We start from the raw sequence: 21,779 nt of genomic DNA, 5'->3' as shown, positions 1-21,779 counted from the left end.
CCCCCATCCTTCCCCGTCCTTTACGCAATTTTCTCTGCATCACTAGTATGTGAAATGCTGTGGGGGTGGGGGTGTTCAAAGACAGTGAGGCCCGGTGTTTTTTTTTTTAAATTAAATCTTTATTTTTATTTTTTACAAATGCATTTTTATTGATTTCAGAGAGAAAGAGCGGGAGAGGGAGAGAGAGATAGAAACATCAATGATGAGAGTATCATTGATGGGCTGCCTCCCGTCAGGCAAGACGTGACTGCTTTCTTAGAGCAGTTACAGGTTCACAGGAAAACTGAGGGGGACGGAAATGGAAATCACAGGGAAATGCTTCATCTGAACTATTTTAGTAGATTTCATATCCTATTTCCACTGAATCCTTTCTTTTTTTCGTTGTCATGAATCTTCGTTTGGGTGTTCTTTTGAAGAAAGCTACAAAAGGAAAAGGAACAAATGTATGCATGATGAAATGGCTTATTGTGTTACTTTATCTAAAATTTCCTCAAATTATTTCATTTTAATTTTTTACTTTATTATTGACAGTATTACAGATGTCCCCCACTTTCCCCCTCTGCCCCCCCCCCCAAGGTCTTCACCGCACTATTGTTCGTGACCAGGGACTATGCTTATGGTATGTAAATTCTTTGGTTTATGTCTCCTCATCAAGTGATCTTTGAATGTTTCAAACTAAAAAGAAAAGTTTGATTCATGTAGGAGTCTTTAATTTGTATATATCTTTGTCCAGAGCAGCCTAGTTCTAAGGATGGCACTTTGCATCTGTAAGAGCTAGCCAAATGGATAAACACGTTGTTGCTCATTGCTATTTATTTTCAGGTAGGAATACATGATCATTTTATTAAAAATGTGAACATATGGCTGTGTATGGTTGGTGGAATATGGATGCTTTTTTTTTTAATGAATCTTTATTGTTCAGATTACAATTGTTTCTCCTTTTTCCCCACATATCTCCCCACCACCCAGTTCCTACCTTCCCTCTGCCCTTACCTCCCCCCCCCCCCGCTGTCCTTATCCATAGGTGTATGATTTTTGTCCAGTCTCTTCCCATACTCCCCACACAGACACCCCTATCCCCCTGAGAATTATCAATCCACTCCCATTCTATGCCTCCGATTCTATTAAGTTCACCAGTTTATTCTGTTCCTCAGATTTTTAATTCACTTGACTTTTAGATTCACTTGTTGATAGATAAGTATTTCTTGTTCATAATTTTTATCTTTCTTCTTCTTTTTCCTCTTTTTAAAGAATACCTTTCAGCATTTCATATAATACTGGTTTGGTGGTGATGAACTCCTTTAGCTTTTTCTTATCTGTGAAGCTCTTTATCTGCCCTTCAATTCTGAATGATAACTTTGCTGGGTAGAGTAGTCTTGGTTGTAGGTTCCTGCTATTCATCACTTTGAATATTTCTTGCCACTCCCGTCTGGCCTGCATGGTTTCCGTTGAGAAATTAGCGGATAATCGTATGGGATCTCCCTTGTAGGTAACTAACTGTTTTTCTCTTGCTGCTTGTAAAATTCTCTCTTTGTCTTTTGCTCTTGGCATTTTAATTATGATGTATCTTGGTGTGGTCCTCTTTGGATTCCTTTTGTTTGGGGTTCTGTGCGCTTCCTGGACTTGTAAGTCTATTTCTTTCATCAGGTGGGGGAAGTTTTTGTTCATTTTTTCTTCAAATAGGTTTTCAGCATCTTGCTCTCTCTCTTCTTCTGGTACCCCTATAATTCTGATGTTGGTTCGCTTGAAGTTGTCCCAGAGGCTTCTTACACTATCTTCAACTTTCTGAATTCTCTTCTCTTCATGCTTCTCTGGAGGAGTGTCCTTGGCCTCTTTGTATTCCAAATCTTTGAGTTGATTCTTGCAATCCTCTAGTCTGCTTTTGGGTCTCTGTATAATATTTTTTATCTCAGTCAGTGTATGTTTAATTTCTAGTTGGTCCTCATTGAATTTATCGGCCTTTTCCATGAAATTCTTGAAAAACCTTTTAACCGTGGTTTTGAACTCTATGTCCAGTCACTTGTTCTCCTCCATTTCTTTGGTTTGTGATCTGTTTCCTTGCCTTCTCATATTCTCTGCTTCCCTGAGTTGGTAGGGTAGTTTTGTGTACAAGGTGTCCTATTGCTTCAATGGGTCAGCCTCCCAGTTACTTGAGGTGGACACTCTTGGTGTACCCTTGTGTACTGTGTGTCCCCCAGCAGGAGCTACAGCAAGAACTAGTTTTGTCCTCCTTTGCTTGGGCGGTTTGGAGCAGTCTGACTGGAGCTGCAGTTAATTTGGTTGAGCTGCCCCAGAACAGGCCATTTATATGCAAAAGCCGCTGAGTGGAGCCTGGGCAGGTTTGTAGAATGTGCGGGGCGGGGCCTCAGGGCGGGGCGGGGTCTCAGGGCATCACTAGGCTGGGGTGTGGCCAACGGCGATGGCTGCCGTCAGCCGTCTCTGCCTTTCCACTTTTCCAAGTCCCTGCGCCCCGCGCTCCAGCGCAATAAACAATGATTGCTGGGCGCACCTCTGCAAAAAAGTCACTCTTACTTTCCGACCAGATGGCCGAGAGTCCAGGTTCTCCCCGTAGGTGCCTGGGTCCCCCGAATGTCCCCAGAAACTGGATTTCAGAGTGATTGGTAGCTTGTCTCCCTGCGGGTTGAAGAAAAGCCGCGCACCCAGCTGCCTGCCGCCGGCCCGATTCGAGTGCCTCCGTACCTCAGCTTTTCAGCGATTGTGTTCCTTTCTCTTCTTAGTTGTAAATCTTCCACTCAGCCAGCTTTCCCGTGGTTCTGGGTGGTAGACGTTTTTGTCTTTTAGTTGTATTTTTGAAATTGTTGTGTGAGGCAGCAGATTAGTTGTTTAACTATGCTGCCATCTTGGTTCCTCGGAATATGGATGCTTTTACTTACATATTAATGCTATTCTATAAACATGCATAATTTTTCTATTCAGAGAAGTAATGCTTAATTTTGTGCATTGTAAGAAGCCATACATACATTTGCTACAATCCTGTAAAATGGAATTTTAGTATGCAAGTATTAAGAGGATAAAATGATTTTTAAAAATTAATCATTTTTCTATGAAGATGCATGAAGAGGAATGGCAGCTGGCAGACCCGGCAACATTCTCTCAGCGTCCTCGCACAGGGAACGCGTATTAGCTACACCGGGCTACCTCGTCTCCCACAGGAAGTGGGACTGACTTCATGGTGTTTCAGAGGTGGAGGGCCATTCCTGCGCCCAGACGGGCGCTGCCAGGCCCCGTGGGGCGGGGGCGGGCCCACCTTTCTTGCAGGCCTTGAGGCAGGCCCGCTCCGAGACGAAGTTGTTCTCGTTGCCTCCGCAGCCGCTGTAGCTGAAGGTCAGGCAGGTCCCTGCCTCGGAGTCGTAGTAGAACCGGGTCACGTTGGCCGTGCACAGGCCTCTGTCCGCCCCCGTCAGACACCAGGAGGGGGCGCTGACGTCTGAGGACATGAAGAGAACAGGCTCTGTCATGACATGACAGGTCATCAGAGGCGATCACGTGACTGTGTTCTTTAAAACACATTTTTATTGATCTCAGAGAGGAAGGGAGAGGGAGATAGGGAGATAGAAACATCAATGCTGAGAGAGGATCATGGATCGGCTGCCTCCTGGGGATCGAGCCTGCAACCCAGGCATGTGCCCTTGACTGGAATCGAAACCGGGACCCTTCAGTTCGCAGGCCGACGCTCTATGCACTGAACTAGACCAGCTAGGGCTGGCTTTCTTTGTTTACTTTCCTGTTTATTTCAGGTCCTATGCACTTAAATGCTCAAATTATATCATAACGTCTATTACATAATACATGTGAGAACTACTTTCACCTAATGCAGGTGTTAGAGTGATGCCGGCTCCCTCTGGGCAGCGTCAGGGCTGCGGCGGGGTCTGTGCCTGCTGGGGTGGAGGTGCTGGTTCCATGCAGCGAGTCCGTCCAGCAGGGAGCATGCACCTTTCTTCGTTAAGAAGGCAGAGTGGCGCACCCTGGGCAGGAGCCGACACCTGTGTGTGTGTGTGTGTGTGTGTGTGTGTGTGTGTGTGTGTGTGTGGCGGGGGGAGGGGGAGCAGGCGGGGGAGTGTGCACCGGGGGCCTTCTGTGTGTTCTGGGCGGTTTTGCTGAGTGGGAAATGCAGAAGGCAGGCGGCCAGGGCGTTGGAAACTGAAAGGTCACGGGGACAGGCCGTAAGGAGCCTTGTCTAGACAGGAAGGCCTCCCGCATTAAAGAAGCAGAAAACGAGGGTAGATAATTTATTGGGTTGACTTTCTTTGTCCGGCCCAGTGGTTTTCAAAAACTGTGTCGCAAGAGCTTATGAAACAGGCGATATTGGCTGCTTAGGGAGGGCTCTGACCCCTTTTCTCTTAGATGGAGAGATAAAACAGTGACCACAGCCAGCGACAGCTGCCGTCCGTGTGAATGCCCGTCTTGAACCATAAATGTACAGGTCATATAACGGGGTCGCATCTCATTGGTCACATCACATGATAAGGGTGTGTCTGATTGCTTGATTCTTGGTACCAGAAATCCTATAAAAAAGTACAGGTACCTGGTTTTTAAAAAAGTCACTTTGGAGCAAAAAGAGTAGGTGATTACTATTCTTATTACTTGTTGTAAATCAATAAAAATTATACCTATTTTTTGTCAGATTGGCAGAAAATACAGTTTTGGGCGTGCCGCAGGATTTTAGGGGTTAGTTGACGTGTGCGTGCGATGAACATGCTGGAAACCGCTTGTCTAGGTGCGGCCTGACCCGTGGTTGGACCAGCCACCGCCATCGGGTCTTCCACATTAAGCCACAGGAGAGGAGCCGTGTAAGCCACGCCGTGTGAGACGTGTGCGTACAACTCATCTGTACCAATGAATCTATACTAATAAAAACATGATATGCTCATTAGACCGGACGTCCTTCCGGACGACCTTCCCGACAAAGCCGGGGCTGCGGGGCAAGGTAGAGGAGGAGGCCGCCTGGGCGGTGAGGGCCGAGCCCCTTCACGAATTTCGTGCGCTGGGCCTCTAGTTTTAAGATAATTCTGTCTTCTCGTGCCTTTGAAAAAACTTTCCTTCATGTCATGTCTGCAAAATTGAAAACTTTGTAAGATTGTAGTAAAAGGCGGCAAGTGATGTTTTTTAGTTCCTGGATCAGCTTTTCAGGAAGAAGGAGATTTTGAGAAGCAGAGGAGCTAGAGGGCCAGGGCGGGGGGGGGGGGGGGGGAAGGAAAGTATGCAGGTCAGGCGTGCCTGGTTGTTGGGGGCACTTGGCAAGCGCCAGGCGCCTGCGGAACAGAGGCATATAACGGACCATGCACCACGGCTCTCCTGCGCGTGGCCTGCCTCCCCCGCTCCCGAGGGGAGATGGGACTGTGCATTCTGCCGGGATTAGCAGCATCCAGGCCGCGTGTGTGATGGGGAGAAACCCGTGTTTAGAAAAGACAGAAACATTCAGTTTTGACATTGGGGGAGGGCCAGTCCTGTGGCTCTGCCTTCCCATCCCGTCTGTCCAGGCGTCCGACTCCGCCTGTGAGATGGGCCCCGTGAGCATCGTCTCCCTCCAGGACCACACGCCGCCTTACTCATCCCCCCCTCCCAGCCTCGGGGCAATCCGGGCCCGGAGGAGGCACCCAGCGCTGGCTGGACTGAGCTGAGATGAAGGAGTATAATCTCTACCTCAGGGTATAAGGCAAAGTCGGAAACACGGGTTTGCAAGTCCTCTAATTAGGAATGTTTCAAAGACACAAAACGTTTATAATTATGCTATAATTTTATAAGTGCTTTATGTTATTTGAGACAATAATAATCGAAGTAATTAAACGAAGATATTTCAGATCAAGGTCATGGGCTTTAGTTGTATTAAAAATTATCACTAATAAAATGTGTGTAAAGAATAGCTCTGGTTATTTTACTTATTTCCTGCTATAAACCTCCATTGACACTGGGTAATCATTGTCATAGAAAACCTCAAGCCCTAGCTGGTTTGGCTCAGTGGATAGAGCATTGGCCTGAGGACTGAAGGGCACATGACCAGTTGCCAACTTGGTCCCCAGTAGGGGGCGTGCAGGAGGCAGCCAATCAATGATTCTCTCTCATCATTGATGTTTCTATCTCTTTCCCTCTCCCTTCGTCCCTGAAATCAATAAGATATATATATTAAAAAAAAAAAAAGAGAAAACCTGAAATATTGATGCTGTGTGTAAACAGTGGGTTAAAAATTTTACATATGCCATCACAACCTTATAAAACTTTTAAGAGCTATCACTCCCCAGGTGTAACAAAAGAGGAAGCTGAGGCTGAGTCCTGTGATTTTTTTTTTTTTTGAGGCCACAGAGAGAGTTGGAAAATAGCAGAACTAGCCTTTCAACCCACATCTTTCTGCCCATCGAGCCAACCCTCTTAACCACTCCGATGTGTCACCTGGAACCTAACTAGAAAATAAAAATAACCGAGCGAAGGTCTTTTAGTAATTACGTTGTCACACTTCCCCTCTCTATTCGATCCCCAAATCTTCTCCCCTTGGAGCTGGGGTTCGGAATGCCTCAGATGCTGCTGCCCTCAGTCACGTGCAGGGAGCTGGAATGCATCAAGTCTGAGCAGGAGAGAGATAGCTAATCCAAACGGATCATCGGACGAGGGGCTGGCAACACGTCGGGGGAAGTGAGGAGCCAAACAGTATTCGGAGAGCTCAGACCCTGGGAGGCAAGGGGCATGGGGGTGTCGGGCTGGCAGGGGGCTGACCCTAGAATAACAGGCCGGACTTCCTGGCCTTTCTGCACTATGTGGTCACATGGGCACTGGCCAGGCAGAGCCACTGGAGGCATTAAGATGTGAGAAAACCAGGAACCTCCTGCCACTGTGTCCCTAGAAAAGGCAGAGTTGGGGTTTTTCTATCAGCACCCATTTTATATCAGTGCTCCCCGAATTCACTCCTGCAAGGACTGTCCGGTATTCAAGAAGGAAAAGGTCAGGCATTGAATTCCACACAGCGCCAAGCATCCCAGGATTTCCTAACCTGTTCCTCCGCCATTCCTCACTTGTCCTATATAGTCAATCCCAAATTCATATTTCAATAGGGGGGTTATTTTATTTTAAATATAATTTTATTGATTTCAGAGAGGAAGGGAGAGGGAGAAAGAGATAGAAACATCAATGATGAGAGGGAATCATTGATCAGCTGCCTCCTGCATGCCCCCTACTGGGGATGGAGCCTGCAACTCGGGCATGTGGCCTTGACCAGAATCGAACCTGGGACCCTTCAGTCCACAGGCCGATGCTCTATCCACTGAGCCAAACTGGTAAAACAAGAGGGAATTTATTTTAACAAAGAACATGTGCCATCCAATGAGTCTTAATCTACTAGAGGCCCGGTGCACGAATTCGTGCACTGGTGGGGTCTCTCTGAATGGCCTGCAGGGATTGGGCCAAAACCCGCAGTCCAACGCCACCTGCAGCTCCTACCTGCCACTCCTGCTCATCCTGGCCCCACTGTGCCTGCCACGGGCTCACACCCAATCAGTCCCGATTGGGAGAGGCTCGTGCTGCCACAGCAGCACTCACCAGCCATGAGCCCTGCATCTGGCGCCCTCCCAAGGGGAGTGGCCTGTGGGATCAGGCTGAAACTGGCTCTCCGACATCCCCCGAGGGGTCCTAGATTGCAAGAGGGCACAGGCCAGGCTGAGGGATCCCACTAGTGCATGATCGGGCCAGGGAGGGACCATGGGAGGGCTCCAGGGCATGTCTGGCCCATCTCATGCAGTCCCAGTTGGCCAGACCCCAGCAGCAAGCTAACCTACCAGTCAGAGCATCTGCCCCCGGGTGGTCAGTGCATGCCATAGTGAGCGGTTGAGCATCCTTAGCATACCATTAGCATATTACCCTTTGATTGGTTGTTCGGTTGTTCTGCCGTTCCGTCTATTCGCATATTACTCTTTTATTACATAGGATTAGTGTTTAGTTTGTATTTTATTCATTGTTGGATACGTGTTGATGTATGGTTGTATGATAGTCACAGGCATAAGAAGTGCATTCTGCTCTCTCCCTTGTTCATGTAAAATGAGTGTCATTCAGAACAGCTTGGTCTACGAATGGGCAGCCTGTGATTTTTCTCTTGTAAAGGGATCTGCGTGTTGGTTAAGTTTTAGAAACACTTCCCTGGAGAACTCTTGTGACGGGGCGAACCAGTCACCTGTTACAAAAGCAGGCCGGCCCAGAAGACAGGGGTCGGCCGGAGGCAGGGCCGGGGGACTGTGCGTGGATGGCGGTCCTGGCGCGAGGAAGGCTCTTTCTGTGTCTCCCTGTCTCCCAGGAAGGAGCGTGGACGCAGCCTTGTGTGAGGTCTTGTCTATTTGGGAGGCAGCTGCTCAGAGTTCAGTTGTGAGGGGGGGCGGGCGGGGAGGCTCTGCGGGAGTTTCTAGCTTCTGGGTCTGAGACATGTTATGAAACACAGGCTGCCTCTGGGGGGCGCTGGTGGGGGTGCTGAGTGGGCTTTGCAGAGGGAGCAACAGTTCTGGTGGGTAATGTGGTGGCAGCTTACCGTCTATGGGGGACAAGGGGGTGCAGCTGTGAGCATGGGAAACAGTTTATTCTCATGTTATTTGTTTATTATTGTATTATTTATTATTACTAATCTATTTTACCCATCCTGCATATATTATGTTACTATTCTATATAATAAAGAGCTAATATGCTAATTAGACTGGACAGTGGAACGACCTTCTGGAATGACCAGTGGGTGGGAGGAGGGGCCGCGGGGCTGTGAGGCAGTGGGGCCTCGAGGGCCGAGGCAGCAGCTGGGGCTGCGAGGGCCAAGTTCCTTGCACGAATTTTGTGCCTTGGGCCTCTAGTATTAATATCCTATCTAATAAAGAGGGAATATGCAAATTGACCATCACTCTGTCACAAAGATGGCTGCACCCATAGCTGAGGCCAAGTTCCCATAAGGAGCCTTAATGAGAAATCAGCAGGGACCTGAGGCTACACCCTTCCCCGCCCACGTGGGGCTTGACAGGGGACCTCAGGCCACACCCCCGCCCTGGTCTGGGCTGGGGGACCTCAGGCCATGCCCCCCGTCCTGGTGCTGGACCAGGGAACCTGAGGCTATGCCCCTGCCCAGCTGGGCTTGACAAGGCGGGGGACTGGCCGGGTCTGGATCTAGCCAAATGGGAGCGGGGGGCGGCTGGGTCTGGGTCTCACGGGATTTTGAGGCGCATGTGGGTGGGCGGGGATTTGATTCTGGGTCCCGTGGTGCGCCCCAGACTCTGACAGGAGGAAGGTTTTCATATACATTTTACTAATTTCATCTCTGACACTTCTATTTTAGAGAAAGGGCAAATAGCAATATTAAATTATTTCCTCTAATTAATCCCCTTTTAATGTGCACGAATTTCATGCACTAGGCCACTAGTATTAACATATTAACATATTAATACAGTAATTGTAATAATTATATCAGTTATATTAAGTATATTAAGTATATTAATTGTATTGTATTTCTTATGTTATATTTTATTTCATGTTCTCTCTGAGTCCCATATGATCTCTGTGACTACCCATCCCCCATCCCTATCTCTCCATCTCGTGCCTGTGCCACCTGGATTTCTGAGCCCGTGTGAAGTCTATTGCTTTTTTTTTTGTATATCGTGTCCCAACATGTTGAAAGACTGTTAGGATAAAACTAATTTACACATCCAATTGCAAAGCCACTTTCCTGTCAGGACATACATATTTAAAATAGATAAATCACATCTTGAAGCATCTCCTTTCATTCCCATGAATGTTCCGTTTGGGTGACATGTGTGTTGAGGTCCACACGCAGAGGACTGGAGTCTGGACAAACAGGCCAGGCTGGGCGGGGAGGCAGGAGGGGTGTCACTGGACAGAGTGCAGAGCTGAGTGACTGACAGAAACAGAAGTGACCAAGCTTACCGCTCCTCTTCCGGGAAAAGTGGAAAAGTGGTGACAGGACGCCGAGAGTGAAAAGCTGGTGTAACATTTTAAAGCACAGTCCTATGTGCATCCCACTTCTGTTGTTAACATGACATTTTCTAGCAGAAATTAAAATAAAATTCTTACCCCCAACTCTGGCATTCTCCTGGGCATTGCGGAATGTGGAGGAGACGTGGGGCGGAGTGCTGTCATCTGCGGGAGAAAGGGCAGCCAGTTAACATGCGAGACGCGGTCCCAGCTCATGCTCACAGGACAGCCACGCCAGCAGGTGTGTGAGGAAAGGTAAATGCCAGGAGGTGTACCCACAGGCTCTGTTAAATCAGGTGCAGTGGGCTTTACACACGTGTATGCACACATGTAAACTAAGATGACGCCTCCAGGAGCCATTCTGTGGTTCTCAGTAAAATAAGCACGAGCGTTCCTGTTTGTCCCTCCTTTAATACATGTCATGGGCACATTTAATACATGTCATGGGTACATAAAATGGGTCGGTTTTCAAGGTGGGAGGGTGCAAAGAGCTCTCTGTTCTCAGATGGTTGTGAACGCAGGAGTTCGGAGCCCTGCTCTCGTCCCTCAGCGATAACGCAGTTTCCTCAGGAAAGAACATGGAATAACGGAGCATAAGCATGCGGTGTTCATCTGGGGAAGCCATGTTCCCTGAGGTCAGGTTCGTTACATCCCTGTGCTTTAACACGTTTCCTTCACTGACTCTTTCCTATCAGATTCAATGAAGACCAATGCATCCCGTTGCTATGGGAACGCACACGCTGGGCGCGCTGGTCCTTAGGATGCCTTGTGTTTTAGAGAAGGAACTCTTACCATTTGCATGGATGGACCTGGAGAGCATTATGCTAGGCCAGTGGTCGGCAAACGGCGGCTCACGAGCCACATGCGGCTCTTTGGCCCCTTGAGTTTTTAGCAAAGGCCAGCTTAGGAGGACCCTAATTAAGTTAATGACAATGTACCTACCTATATAGTTTAAGTTTAAAACATTTGGCTCTCAAAAGAAATTTCAGTCGTTGTCCTGTTGATATTTGGCTCTGTTGACTAATGAGTTTGGCGACCACTGTGCTAAGCGGAATAAGTCATTTGGAGAAAGATAAATGTCACATGATCTCACTCATATGTGGAATATAATGAACAACATAAACTGATGAACAAAAACAGATCCAGAGACAGAGAAGTATTGATCAGACCATCAAACCTCAGAGGGAAGGTAGGGGAGGAGGGGAAGGGGGAGAGATCAACCATAGGACTTGTATGCATGCATATGAACCTAACCAATGGACGCAAACACCAGGGGGTGAGGGCATGAGCGGGAAGGATGGGGGGTAATGGAGGAATAAGGACACATATGTAACACCTTAATCAATAAAGAAATAAAAGAATGTTTTAAAAGCTTTAGAGGGAGCGCAGGAAGGGAGAGGAGCGCGTACCCGGGGCCCCGCAGGTGCGCTGGCACTCGGCCTCCGTCTCGAAGTTGTTGCGGTTCCCGCCGCAGCCCCCAAACACGAACTGCTCGCAGCGCTGGGTGCGGTGGTTGTAGAAGAATTGCCTGAAGTAGGCGCGGCAGAACCCCACCTCCGCCTCCAGCGAGCAGAAGCCGGGCCGCCCTGGGGGTCGGACACACACAGGTCAGAGAGCAGCTCTCCTGGAGCTGCTCCCTAGTCATGTCACATGCACACATGGCCGTGTGCTGCAGTCGTTTAGGAGCGAACAGGGAGAGCTAACGACCACAGGTGGCAATGCCACGCCGCACAGCGTTCCGTGGCCCGGGACACCTGCTGCGACAGGTGGGCTTGGGCAGGTGCAGCTCTGACCGCACGTGGTCGCCACCAGGAGTCCACGTCCTAAGTTTCCCGCCGTCATTAGCGGGGCCTCCACTGCCAACTGGCTCATGATTTGACAGAACAAGATCCTGGGCTGCTTTACCCTCGGTTGGGAAGTACACAATATCATGGCAAAACGTGGTTTACTTATTTTTCTTATTTAAGTTTACTAGAGGCCCGATGCACGAAGATTCATGCAAGAATGGGCCTTCCTTCCCCTGGCTGCCAGCACCGCGTTAGCTCCGGCCGGAGCCGCCTTTCTGCCTTCCCATGCTGCCCAGAGGCCCGGAGCCGCTGGGGCGGTGCAGAACGCCTGGTCATTGCCATGGCGATGATGGCCGCTAGGCGCCTGCGTATGCAAATTAACTCATCATCTTTGTTGGGTTAATTTGCATACTCACTCCTGATTGGCTGGTGGTCGTCATGAAGGTACGGTCAATTTGCATCTTACTCTTTTATTAGTGTAGATGTGTATCCACATTTAGGAAAATCTATAAATAGTTCATATGTTCTAGGTGTGAGGTCTCATTAGGGGGAAAGTGTCATGTGTTTCTTCACTAAGCAATTTCAGTCGCCCAGCTGGTGTGGCTCAGTGGCTTCCACAAGCCACACAGTTCTCACCCTTCAATTTTGTTTGGGACTGTGTATTTGGCAATTGTCTCAACTAAGCTTTCTTTCAAAAAAAATTCATGCCCACAGTCCTCAGGTATATAAAGTGGCATTCCTATTCAATCTGTATACAAACTATAAATAATATTGACAGAAGCAATTATGTATTGTTAAACATCTCTACTTCTTCTTAGTGATCGTTGACAACTCAAAGACATACATCCAGTGAGGGTCACATTGAGTAACATTTGCCAACGCCACACAACACGGAGATAATCCAGAGACAAAGTGAGAGCTAAGGTACAAGGGCAATACCAAAGCCACTCTTCGGGAGACGTGGCATGCCATGTGTGTGGCCCGTGCTGTGATTCATCTGATACTAAATATCACGCGCATTGGGACGAGAGCAAACACAATGTGTGAAGCCTTCCCTACCACACACTATGCCTGTTATTTCTAACTTTTCGTTGTTTCTACTTAAAACACTATTTCAACCCTGGCTGGTTTGGCCCAGTGGATGGAGCGTCGGCCTGCGAACTGAAGGGTCCCGGGTTTGATTCCAGTCAGGGCACATGCCCTGGTTGTGGGCTCAATCCCCAGTAGAGGGCGTGCAGGAGGCAGCCGATCAATGATTCTCTCTCATCATTGATGTTTCTATCTCTCTCTCCCTCTCCCTTCCTCTCTGAATTCAATAAAAGATATATTAAAAAATAAATAAAACACTATTTCAAAGATCACATAGATTTATCATGAACCTCAAGTCAGAGAAACCTAAGAATTGAATGCATAAATGAATTGTACTAATAAGTAAATTATACTAAGTGATTATTCTGATTATACTAATTATGCTAATAAGCACATAAAGGAATGTTCACCATTTATCCCGATCTGTGCCTCCATGTCATCTGAAAGAAAAAACAATAAATGGGTATCAGTTATCACAGTCGATGGAAGAATGCTGTGAGTTCAGCTTAACGAACCAGGACGATGTGCTCATTACCATTAAAATTATTCTCACAAACAATGTCAACACATTTCTTTTGATGTTCTCTAAGCAGTAAGTTATTTTCAATTATTGTAACCATGACGCCATCTCATTTTATCATAATAATGTCTCTATGTTCAAAGGTCGAACACATTTACAAAAATGAGAATGCACGGAGAAATACTCAAAATGTTGATGATTCAAAGAGTTATGGCCTACAACTTGCTTCTTTTGAGAAGTTTCTATGTTTCTTCTTCTTTCCTTGTTAATACAGAGATTAAATTTTGAATATTTTACTCAATCTTACGAGACTTACAGAAACCACCCTCGGTCATAATGTGTCATGTTTATATTGCCCTGACTTTGAGTTGCTGTTATTTTAAGATGTTGGGTGTGACTGTAGTTCTGAGGGACAGTGGGTCTGCGGTTCTCGTTCTGGAATTGTCTCTGTCTGGTGTGAGAGTGAGGAATTGTCATGCTGGTGTCATATCATAAATTGGAAAGGCTTCCCTCCTTCTCAATTTTCTGAAAGTCTGTGTTGGATGGTGTTGGCTCCCTTAAATGTTTTCCAGGATTTACCCGTCAAGTCTTCTAGCCCCGTAGTATCCTCTGTGGGAAGTTTTTTATTCACAGATTTAATTTGTTTGCTAGAGGGAGCACTGTTCCGGCGTTCTATTCAACAGCAACGCTGAGTTCACTGGGAGTCAGCCTCCCTCTGCGGAGAGCCGGATATTTCCCAGTTCCCAGGACGACGGGTTATTTGAGCAGCTCTGGTTAGTTTTGTTTAGTAGATGTGTTCATTAAGGATCATCGACCTAAAGGGTGATGCCGATTGCTATGGCGTGGGCCATGTTTGGCTTTCAAGGATCTGCTGTGGTTTTCCTCAAGTTGTTAAATGTATCGGCACCAATTTCTTAGTAAGATTCCCTTATTATTGTTTTAACGTTTATAGATCCATATCTATGCTTTTCCCTGATATTGGTCATTTCTTCTTATTTATTGCGGTTTATTTCTATATGTACTTTTTAAATTTTTTATAAAATGTATTGGGATGACATTGGTCAACATGAACATATAGGTTTCAAGTGTGGATTTCTATGTTATAAGATCTTTATCCTCTCTCTCTCTCTCTTTCTCTCTCTCTCTCTCTCTCTCTCTCTCTCCTTCTCTCTCTCTCTCTCTCTCTCTCTCTCCCTCTCTCTCTCTCTCTCTCTCTCTCTCTCTCTCCCTTTCTCTCTCTCTCTCTCTCTCTCTCATATCTACTTGGAACTTTACTACTAGTATTGATAAAAAAGGTACATCTTGACCAGCCAGAGTGCCTCAGTGGCTGAGCGTCAACCTATGAACCAGGAGGTCATAGTTTGATTCCAGATCAGGGCACATGCCTGGGTGGTGGGCTCAATCCATGGAGGCAGCTTATCCACGATTTTCTCTCATCATGGATGTTTCTGTCTCTCTCTCCCTCTCCCTTTCTCTCTGAAATTAATAAAAACTACATTTTTAAAAAAGGAAATAGCTAACCGAAATTGAGGAGTTCTCTGATTCTCCCGTTTCTGACAGTGCATTCTTGGAAACCTCTGAAGTTGTGTGACTGAGGCGTAGGCTTAGCCAATGAGGATTGTTGTGTCGTCTTGATTCATTGTCCCGCATTCCTTCTCTTGCGAATGTTTCTGTCCTGTTGTCTACATTTGCTAATCACGTTTAGGGGCAGTGCTTGAGTGGTCGACCTTCTCTCTCCCCTTCCCTATTTATAGCTGGGTCTTTATTTTTAAAACTAGAAGCCCGGTGCACGAAATTCGTGCACGGTCTGGGGAGGTCCCTCAGCCCGGCCTGCATCCTCTCACAATCTGGGACCCCTCGGAGGATGTCCAACTGCTCGGTTTAGGCAGTCGGACATCCCTCTCACAATCTGGGACTGCTGGCTCCTAACCGCTGGCCTGCCTACCTGCCTGATTGCCCCAAACCACTCGCCTGCCTTCCTGATCGCCCCTAAATACTCACCTGCCTGCCTGATTGCCCCTAACCACATGCCTGCCTGCCTGATTGTCCCTAACTGCCTCTGCCTGCCTGCCTGCCTGATCATCCCTACTGCTTGCCTGCCTACTTGATAGCCCCTAACCGCCTCTGCCTTGGCCCCTGCCGTAGTGGCTTCATCCGGAAGGACGTCTGGAAGGTCTTTTGGCTGTCCAGTCTAATTAGCATATTATGCTTTTATTATTATAAGTATCTTTTCCGTAGTTAGTTCTGGATTGTTCGGTATTAAGTCTAACTGATGGCTGGTAATTGGAGTGATTGCACCGTCACATCGTACTGTCGTGATCGCTAAGGGTCCGTATAAATCGGTAGCTGTTTGTTTTCTACTTTCCATCTGTTCGTTGTTCTGTGTCCCTCTTTCCTTCCTGATAAAGTCTAAGTCCACGCGACTAATCATGTTTGTCCTACAACTCAGAGCTGCGAGTTCCACTCACTTCCTTGCAGATGTAAACCCTGTTCTGCAAACTAGACGTCATTTCTTCCATCTTATTATGCAGAAGAGCATCAGACAGTAAGCGGGCTCTCTCTAGTTTACAGTGACTGATCTGAAAGCGGTGAGCAGGAAGGCCGGCGAAGTGCAGACGTGAGCGAGAGTCCTTGGAAGGGTAAGATGGTGGACATTTATTTGTTTCTAAAAGGATCAAATCTCTGAAGAGATGGAAACGCCGCGAAGGCGGGTCCCCTCCGAGGCAGCACCCGCAGCACCTGCGAGGCATCGCTGTCTGCACTCCTCCAGGCTCCCGAAGCGGTTCTCATTGCCTCGGCAGCCCCCGTACACGAAGGCCTCGCACTGGCCGGTGAGTACATTGAAGAAGAACCGCGGGAACGAGGCCCTGCAGGGGCCGGTGTCTGCTCGGTACGCACAGAACTGGTGAGCCAGGCCCACCTGGGGGGACACAGGACCTGCAGGGAGAGCGACAGCTGTCACACGGACCCTCCCCGCACGGTCCTCGCGGCCAGGGCTTCCTCTTCAATGGCCCTGACCTTCAGAAAAGGAACAATACACAGGCCGCTCGGAGAAACCACCAGCGTTCTCCACAGCTGTCCGAGCTCAAGCTCATCAGCTCCCCAAGGGAGAGAGGGTTTCTCAACCACGAAACTTCAGTGGGCTACTCAGTCAATACTAATTAACAGTTATTTTCAACTCATAACAGATGAACAAACACTATTCATGGCTAGTTAATTATTAATTCTAAGTCATTAATAATCAACTATTAAAGGGAAATGTAGAACAGTTTTTCTAGACTCTTGTCATCGCTCGCACGTGTACCAATGGGCTGGTGGAACTGAGTAGTAATTGTAAGGTAATGTGTTGGCCTTATCCATAAGTCGAGACCTCTTTTTAAATTCAGCCATTTAAAAAATACATTTCCCATTGCCATTTACCCCCTCTATACCCACATACAGAAAACCCAATAACATTTTTAAATTTGATTTTCATCAGGTTTAATGATATTAGCAGAAGCCTACTTTTAAGGAAGTGGCAGTTGTTTATAGAATCTACAAGAAAGACAGAGTGAAAACTGGAGTTGGTGCAAAATGACTTAACAATTTGCCCTGCAGGGGCAGCAGTGTTCTGTGAAATTAGAACTGATAACTAAATATGTTCAAAAAAGTGTTTTAATGCACCACACATAATTTACTTTGAAAAAAGAAACATGGATGCATGCCACTTTAGTATTTTTACATAAAACATTTTAAAAACATGATATTAAAGATAAGTTTGTACATGTATGATCATGTAGAAGGAAAATCAATTTTAGATTTCCTGTAGTTTCAAAACTGAATTTTTGAAAGAGAAAAGATGCAGATCATAAAAGTTGAATTAGATAATTTTACCAACTCTCTCCTACTCTTCATATTTTTTCCTAATAATCAGTTGAATTAATGTCAAGTATTAGTCAGATTAAAGTAATGTTAAAACTCTTCATAACAAGATAACTGGAATGTTATTTTAAATTTTCTATATAAGTCATAAAGTGATACGTAGGCCTTGCAATCCTGGAGTGGATAAAATTTTGGCTTTCTAGACATAAATGGGCATTGTGCTGTTTGATTCATTCGACACCTTGGATGGACATGTGAATTTTATCTAAACCACCAAGGCAGCTTTTAATTTTTAAAAACTGGAGTATCATTTACAAAATGCTACTTCAACCTTTTGACTAATTTGATAACTGAATTGACTCTTCTCATCCATTAAAAGAAATTGAACTAACGGGAATGATAGAACGGTAAACTTTCAGACTTAAAGTTTAATAAGGTAGATACCATGTACCAGATTTATAATAACACACAGATCTTTATCTACAAAAGACAGCACCGAACCTAAGTTGCCATATATATGCACAAAAACTTTTTCTTATAAATCAACAATTTATGAGATTGGTTCTCATCGGTGATCCCTCTCGCTTTTATTTGTAATACATTTCATAGTCCTTATCATGCCAATTCTTTTGCATTTTCTGTATTAAGGATATACCTACTATCCCAAGTTCAACCTGCTATTTGGTAATTTTGCCACCAGGTGGCGGCAGTGCCCACAAAAAGGAAAGAGGACCGCCTATTGTAGTAGTTCTACTAGGAATAACAGCTAAATGTTTACTGAGGAATTACTGTGCCTCCGACAGTTTGTCATTATTTCATTTAATCACCACAGCAAACAGGACGTAGGCATTATGGTCTCCATGTCACAGTTTACAAAATGGAAACCGCAGAAGTTAACTGCTCACTCCGGCCCTGAGGGTTGACTTGGGAATGGTCCCCCGTGTGGCTCTCCAGCCGGTGTCCCCACGTTCTTGGTGAGCAGGTGACGTGGTCAGAGACCCGTGCCACGGAGAGGCAGAAACTGGCTCTTAGGGAAGCGTGTAGGCTTGATTACATCATTTCCACTCAATCATTTTTCTCTCTCAAATTCACTTTATAGAAACAAAAGAAAAGCTTTCAATGATGAAAGTAGGTGATATTTTTACACCAATTTCCTAAGGAAAACACTAAGGGCTAACTTTCACTGACTACATTTTATGAATGATTAGCTAATTACTCATCTCGCCGTTCCCATTTTTCCTTTGTGAATCCCGGATTTTGCCCAGTGACCTGTGACCCACACTTGGGCTCAGCGACCCTGAGGGGGGTGGGGAGGGACAGACATAATTCCTGGCACCCCGCTCCAGGGGGATAGGAGTCAGTCCTGTTTTCATCGCAGACTTGGGAGGAGCCATCTGTGTACATTATTGCTTTCAGAGAGGGAGGGAGAGAGAGATGGAAACATCAGTGATGAGAGAGAATCATGGATCGGCTGCCTCCTGCACGCCCCACACTGAGGATGGAGCCTGCAACCCGGGCCTGTGCCCGTGACCAGAATTGAACTGAGGACCCTTCAGTCCGCAGGCTGATGTTCTATCCACTGAGCCACACCAGCCAGGATGGGATCAGCCTCTTTGAAAGTCAATCATCTTGTGTTGAATGTGTGTACGGGGTGGCAGCAGCCCCCTCTTACATGGGGGGACTCAGAGAAATAGAAAGTTGGGGTGCTGAGCAAACGTGTGCGAGCTACTTGAGCTTGTCTGCAGGGCCGGGGAATCCTGAGACGTGAAGGTGAGGCGTGAAGGAGGTGTGGGCAGGGACAAGGACTGAAAGGCCACGAAACCGGAAGGCACCCAGGGCAATGCCGTGGGGTCAAACGTGAGCAGCCAGACCGTGCGCAGGTGGCCGTCCCTGTCCCCGATTTCTTGTTCTCTGTCTCAGCGTGAGAGGATCCTAGCCTCCCCCCCCATGGTGTTGGAGGGAAGGCCTATGATAACATCTGGGACGGTGTCCCTGGCTGTGGGAACCCTCCCTGGCCTGGAACGTGCTGGGAGCCCAGAGCCTGAGTAAGTTTCTTCCTGAGGATCGGCTGCTGCTTCCCCCCACGGAAGCTGGCCCTTCTCCCAGAGGAGCCACGCGGACACGGTCCCTTCAGCCAGGCGTGTCTTTGCGGCGGGAGCACCAAGGCCGGGCGGTGGTTCACATCATGGCTATGGGCCCGGGTCGGGAGCTGACAGAGCGCAGGCCAGTCTGCACAGCTGCGTGGCCAGCCCCACGGCACGCAGGCCTGCCCGGCCCTCCACCTGGTGAAGGTGACCCCCGCCCCCCACGCCCTGCCCATCCTCCCTCCCCGCCAAGGGACGTCCATCGAGCTCATCACTGCGGTGTTGATCTTATCATCCTCGTGTTTCTGAGAAGTTTCTCTGCTTCGTCCCCGCGGCAGGTTGGACTGATGGGAAATAGTTGGCGAATGACTTGGGAGAGAAGCAAGCTTTTCTATAACGTGGCAGGCCATTATTTTAATTAAATAGTGCAATTCTGGAAAATGACTTCGGCCTAAAGTGATAAATGGCACCTCCCAAACGGAATAGGTTCGGATATGGGACCGGGTTTAATTAAAAGATTAATTAAAAACAAACAGCAGAAACTGGAAAGGACACACAGCCAGGCCGCTAACGGGTCTTCAGGTCCCGCTCGGTGCCCAGCAGGGGGCGTGCAGGAGGCCGCCAACTGATTTCCCTCCCCCTCTCCCTTCTCTCTGAAATCTATAAAAATACATTTTTCAAAAGTTTGAAAAGCAAAGCACAACAAGGAAAGAAACAAGCACCACCAAGTTCCCGCTCAATGGGAGCTTCAGGCCCGGTTCGCTGAGAGCCGGGGCTGGGGGGGAGGGGGGCTGTGCAGGTTACCTGAGCCGTCCGCGTCCTCCTCGTCCTCCCACTGCGGAGCAGCGTCCAGGGGGCGGAAGGCACCGCAGAGCAGCAGACACACGGAAGCCCAAAGGAGGGGTTTCTTCCTCATTGTACGCCACGTCTGTAACACAGGCCGGGACCTAATGAGCCACGTATGTAACACAGGCCGGGGCCTGGTGAACCACGTCTGCAACACAGGCCGGGACATGGTGAGCTGTGTATGTAACACAGACCGGGACCTAGTGAGCCACGTCTGTAACACAGACTGGGACCTGGTGAGCTACGTCTGTAACACAGGCCGGGGCCTGGTGAGCCACGTCTGTAACACAGGCCGGGGCCCGGTGAGCCACGTCTATAACACAGGCCGGGACCTAGTGAACCACGTCTATAACACAGGCCGGGACCCGGTGAGCCACGTCTGTAACACAGGCCGGGGCCTGGTGAACCACGTCTGTAACACAGGCCGGGGCCTGGTGAGCCACATCTATAACACAGGCCGGGGCCCGGTGAGCCACGTCTGTAACACAGACTGGGACCTGGTGAGCTACGTCTGTAACACAGGCCGGGGCCTGGTGAGCCACGTCTGTAACACAGGCCGGGGCCTGGTGAGCCACATCTATAACACAGGCCGGGGCCCGGTGAGCCACGTCTGTAACACAGGCCGGGACATGGTGAGCCATGTATGTAACACAGACCGGGACATGGTGAGCCACGTCTGTAACACAGGCCGGGGCCTGGTGAGCCACGAGCTAGAGCGGGACGAGCAGGAACCATAGGCCTCCTCCCAATGCCGGGCCTCTAACAGGCCTCCTCGTCATCCGTGGCACCAATGCCGTGGCTCACGTCCAGGGAACACGCGAATCACATTCAAGTGCACGGGTCACAGTGCAGCCTTGGAAAAGCCAGTAAAACGGTGAGACTGGGAGGCCAGGTGCTGCTGTCAGCCGGCTCAGTGCGCGTGACGGCGATCAGCGAGGACAGATCCACGGACGAGCACCACCAGATTTCCGGGCAAACTGCATCCTCAAGAACACACGCCACAGCAGCTGACAGACACATTAATTTATAAAATAAAATACCGCCTCCTCCCCGACAAAGGCCCGTTTTCACAGGCCGCTCCGTTCACCCCTCGCCCTCACAGCCTTCTCTCTCAGACACGGAGACGCACATTGGGACTCTTCCTTGCCTTTTTCCATGGAGGCAACTTGCAGTCCTGAGCTGTCTTTCCCTTTGCTCTCGTTCTTTTTCTTAAAGAAACACATTTTCTAAAATTTCACCTTTAAAATGCATTCCTGTTTTTCGAACCAGTTCCCTGACCAGGCCTCCCATGAAACAGCGAACAGAGCTGCCTGCCGGGAGGGGAGAGACCCCTGACGCCCCCCAGGCAGGGAGGAGAGAGACCCCTGATACTGTCACAGGCAGGGAGGAGAGACCCCTGATACTGTCACAGGCAGGGAGGAGAGACCCCCTGATACTGTCACAGGCAGGGAGGGGAGAGACCCCCTGATACTGTCACAGTCAGGGAGGGGAGACCCCTGATACTGTCACAGGCAGGGAGGGGAGACCCCCTGATACTGTCACAGGCAGGGAGGAGAGACCCCCCTGAGGCTCACAGGCAGGGGGGAGGAGAGACCCCCTGATACTGTCAAGAGGCAGGGAGGGGAGACC

The 21,779-nt window shown here is 48.3% G+C and overlaps 1 protein-coding gene across 1 annotated transcript; it reads right to left on the bottom strand.

Moving 5' to 3' along the window:
* Window positions 1-272: 272 nt before the first annotated feature.
* Window positions 273-20,220, bottom strand: TFPI (tissue factor pathway inhibitor). The gene is given in 8 exon segments (XM_028152876.2): window positions 273-283; window positions 3,269-3,448; window positions 8,525-8,527; window positions 10,063-10,128; window positions 11,373-11,548; window positions 14,973-15,016; window positions 16,103-16,296; window positions 20,109-20,220. Coding segments are annotated over 8 exon segments (786 nt in total).
* Between the last annotated feature and the right edge of the window lie 1,559 nt (window positions 20,221-21,779).

The sequence above is a fragment of the Eptesicus fuscus genome, chromosome 11 (genome assembly GCF_027574615.1).
Source record: "Eptesicus fuscus isolate TK198812 chromosome 11, DD_ASM_mEF_20220401, whole genome shotgun sequence".
NCBI lineage: Eukaryota > Metazoa > Chordata > Mammalia > Chiroptera > Vespertilionidae > Eptesicus > Eptesicus fuscus.
The sequence above is the reverse complement of the archived record's forward strand: the minus strand, read 5'-3'. Positions and strand labels throughout refer to the sequence as shown.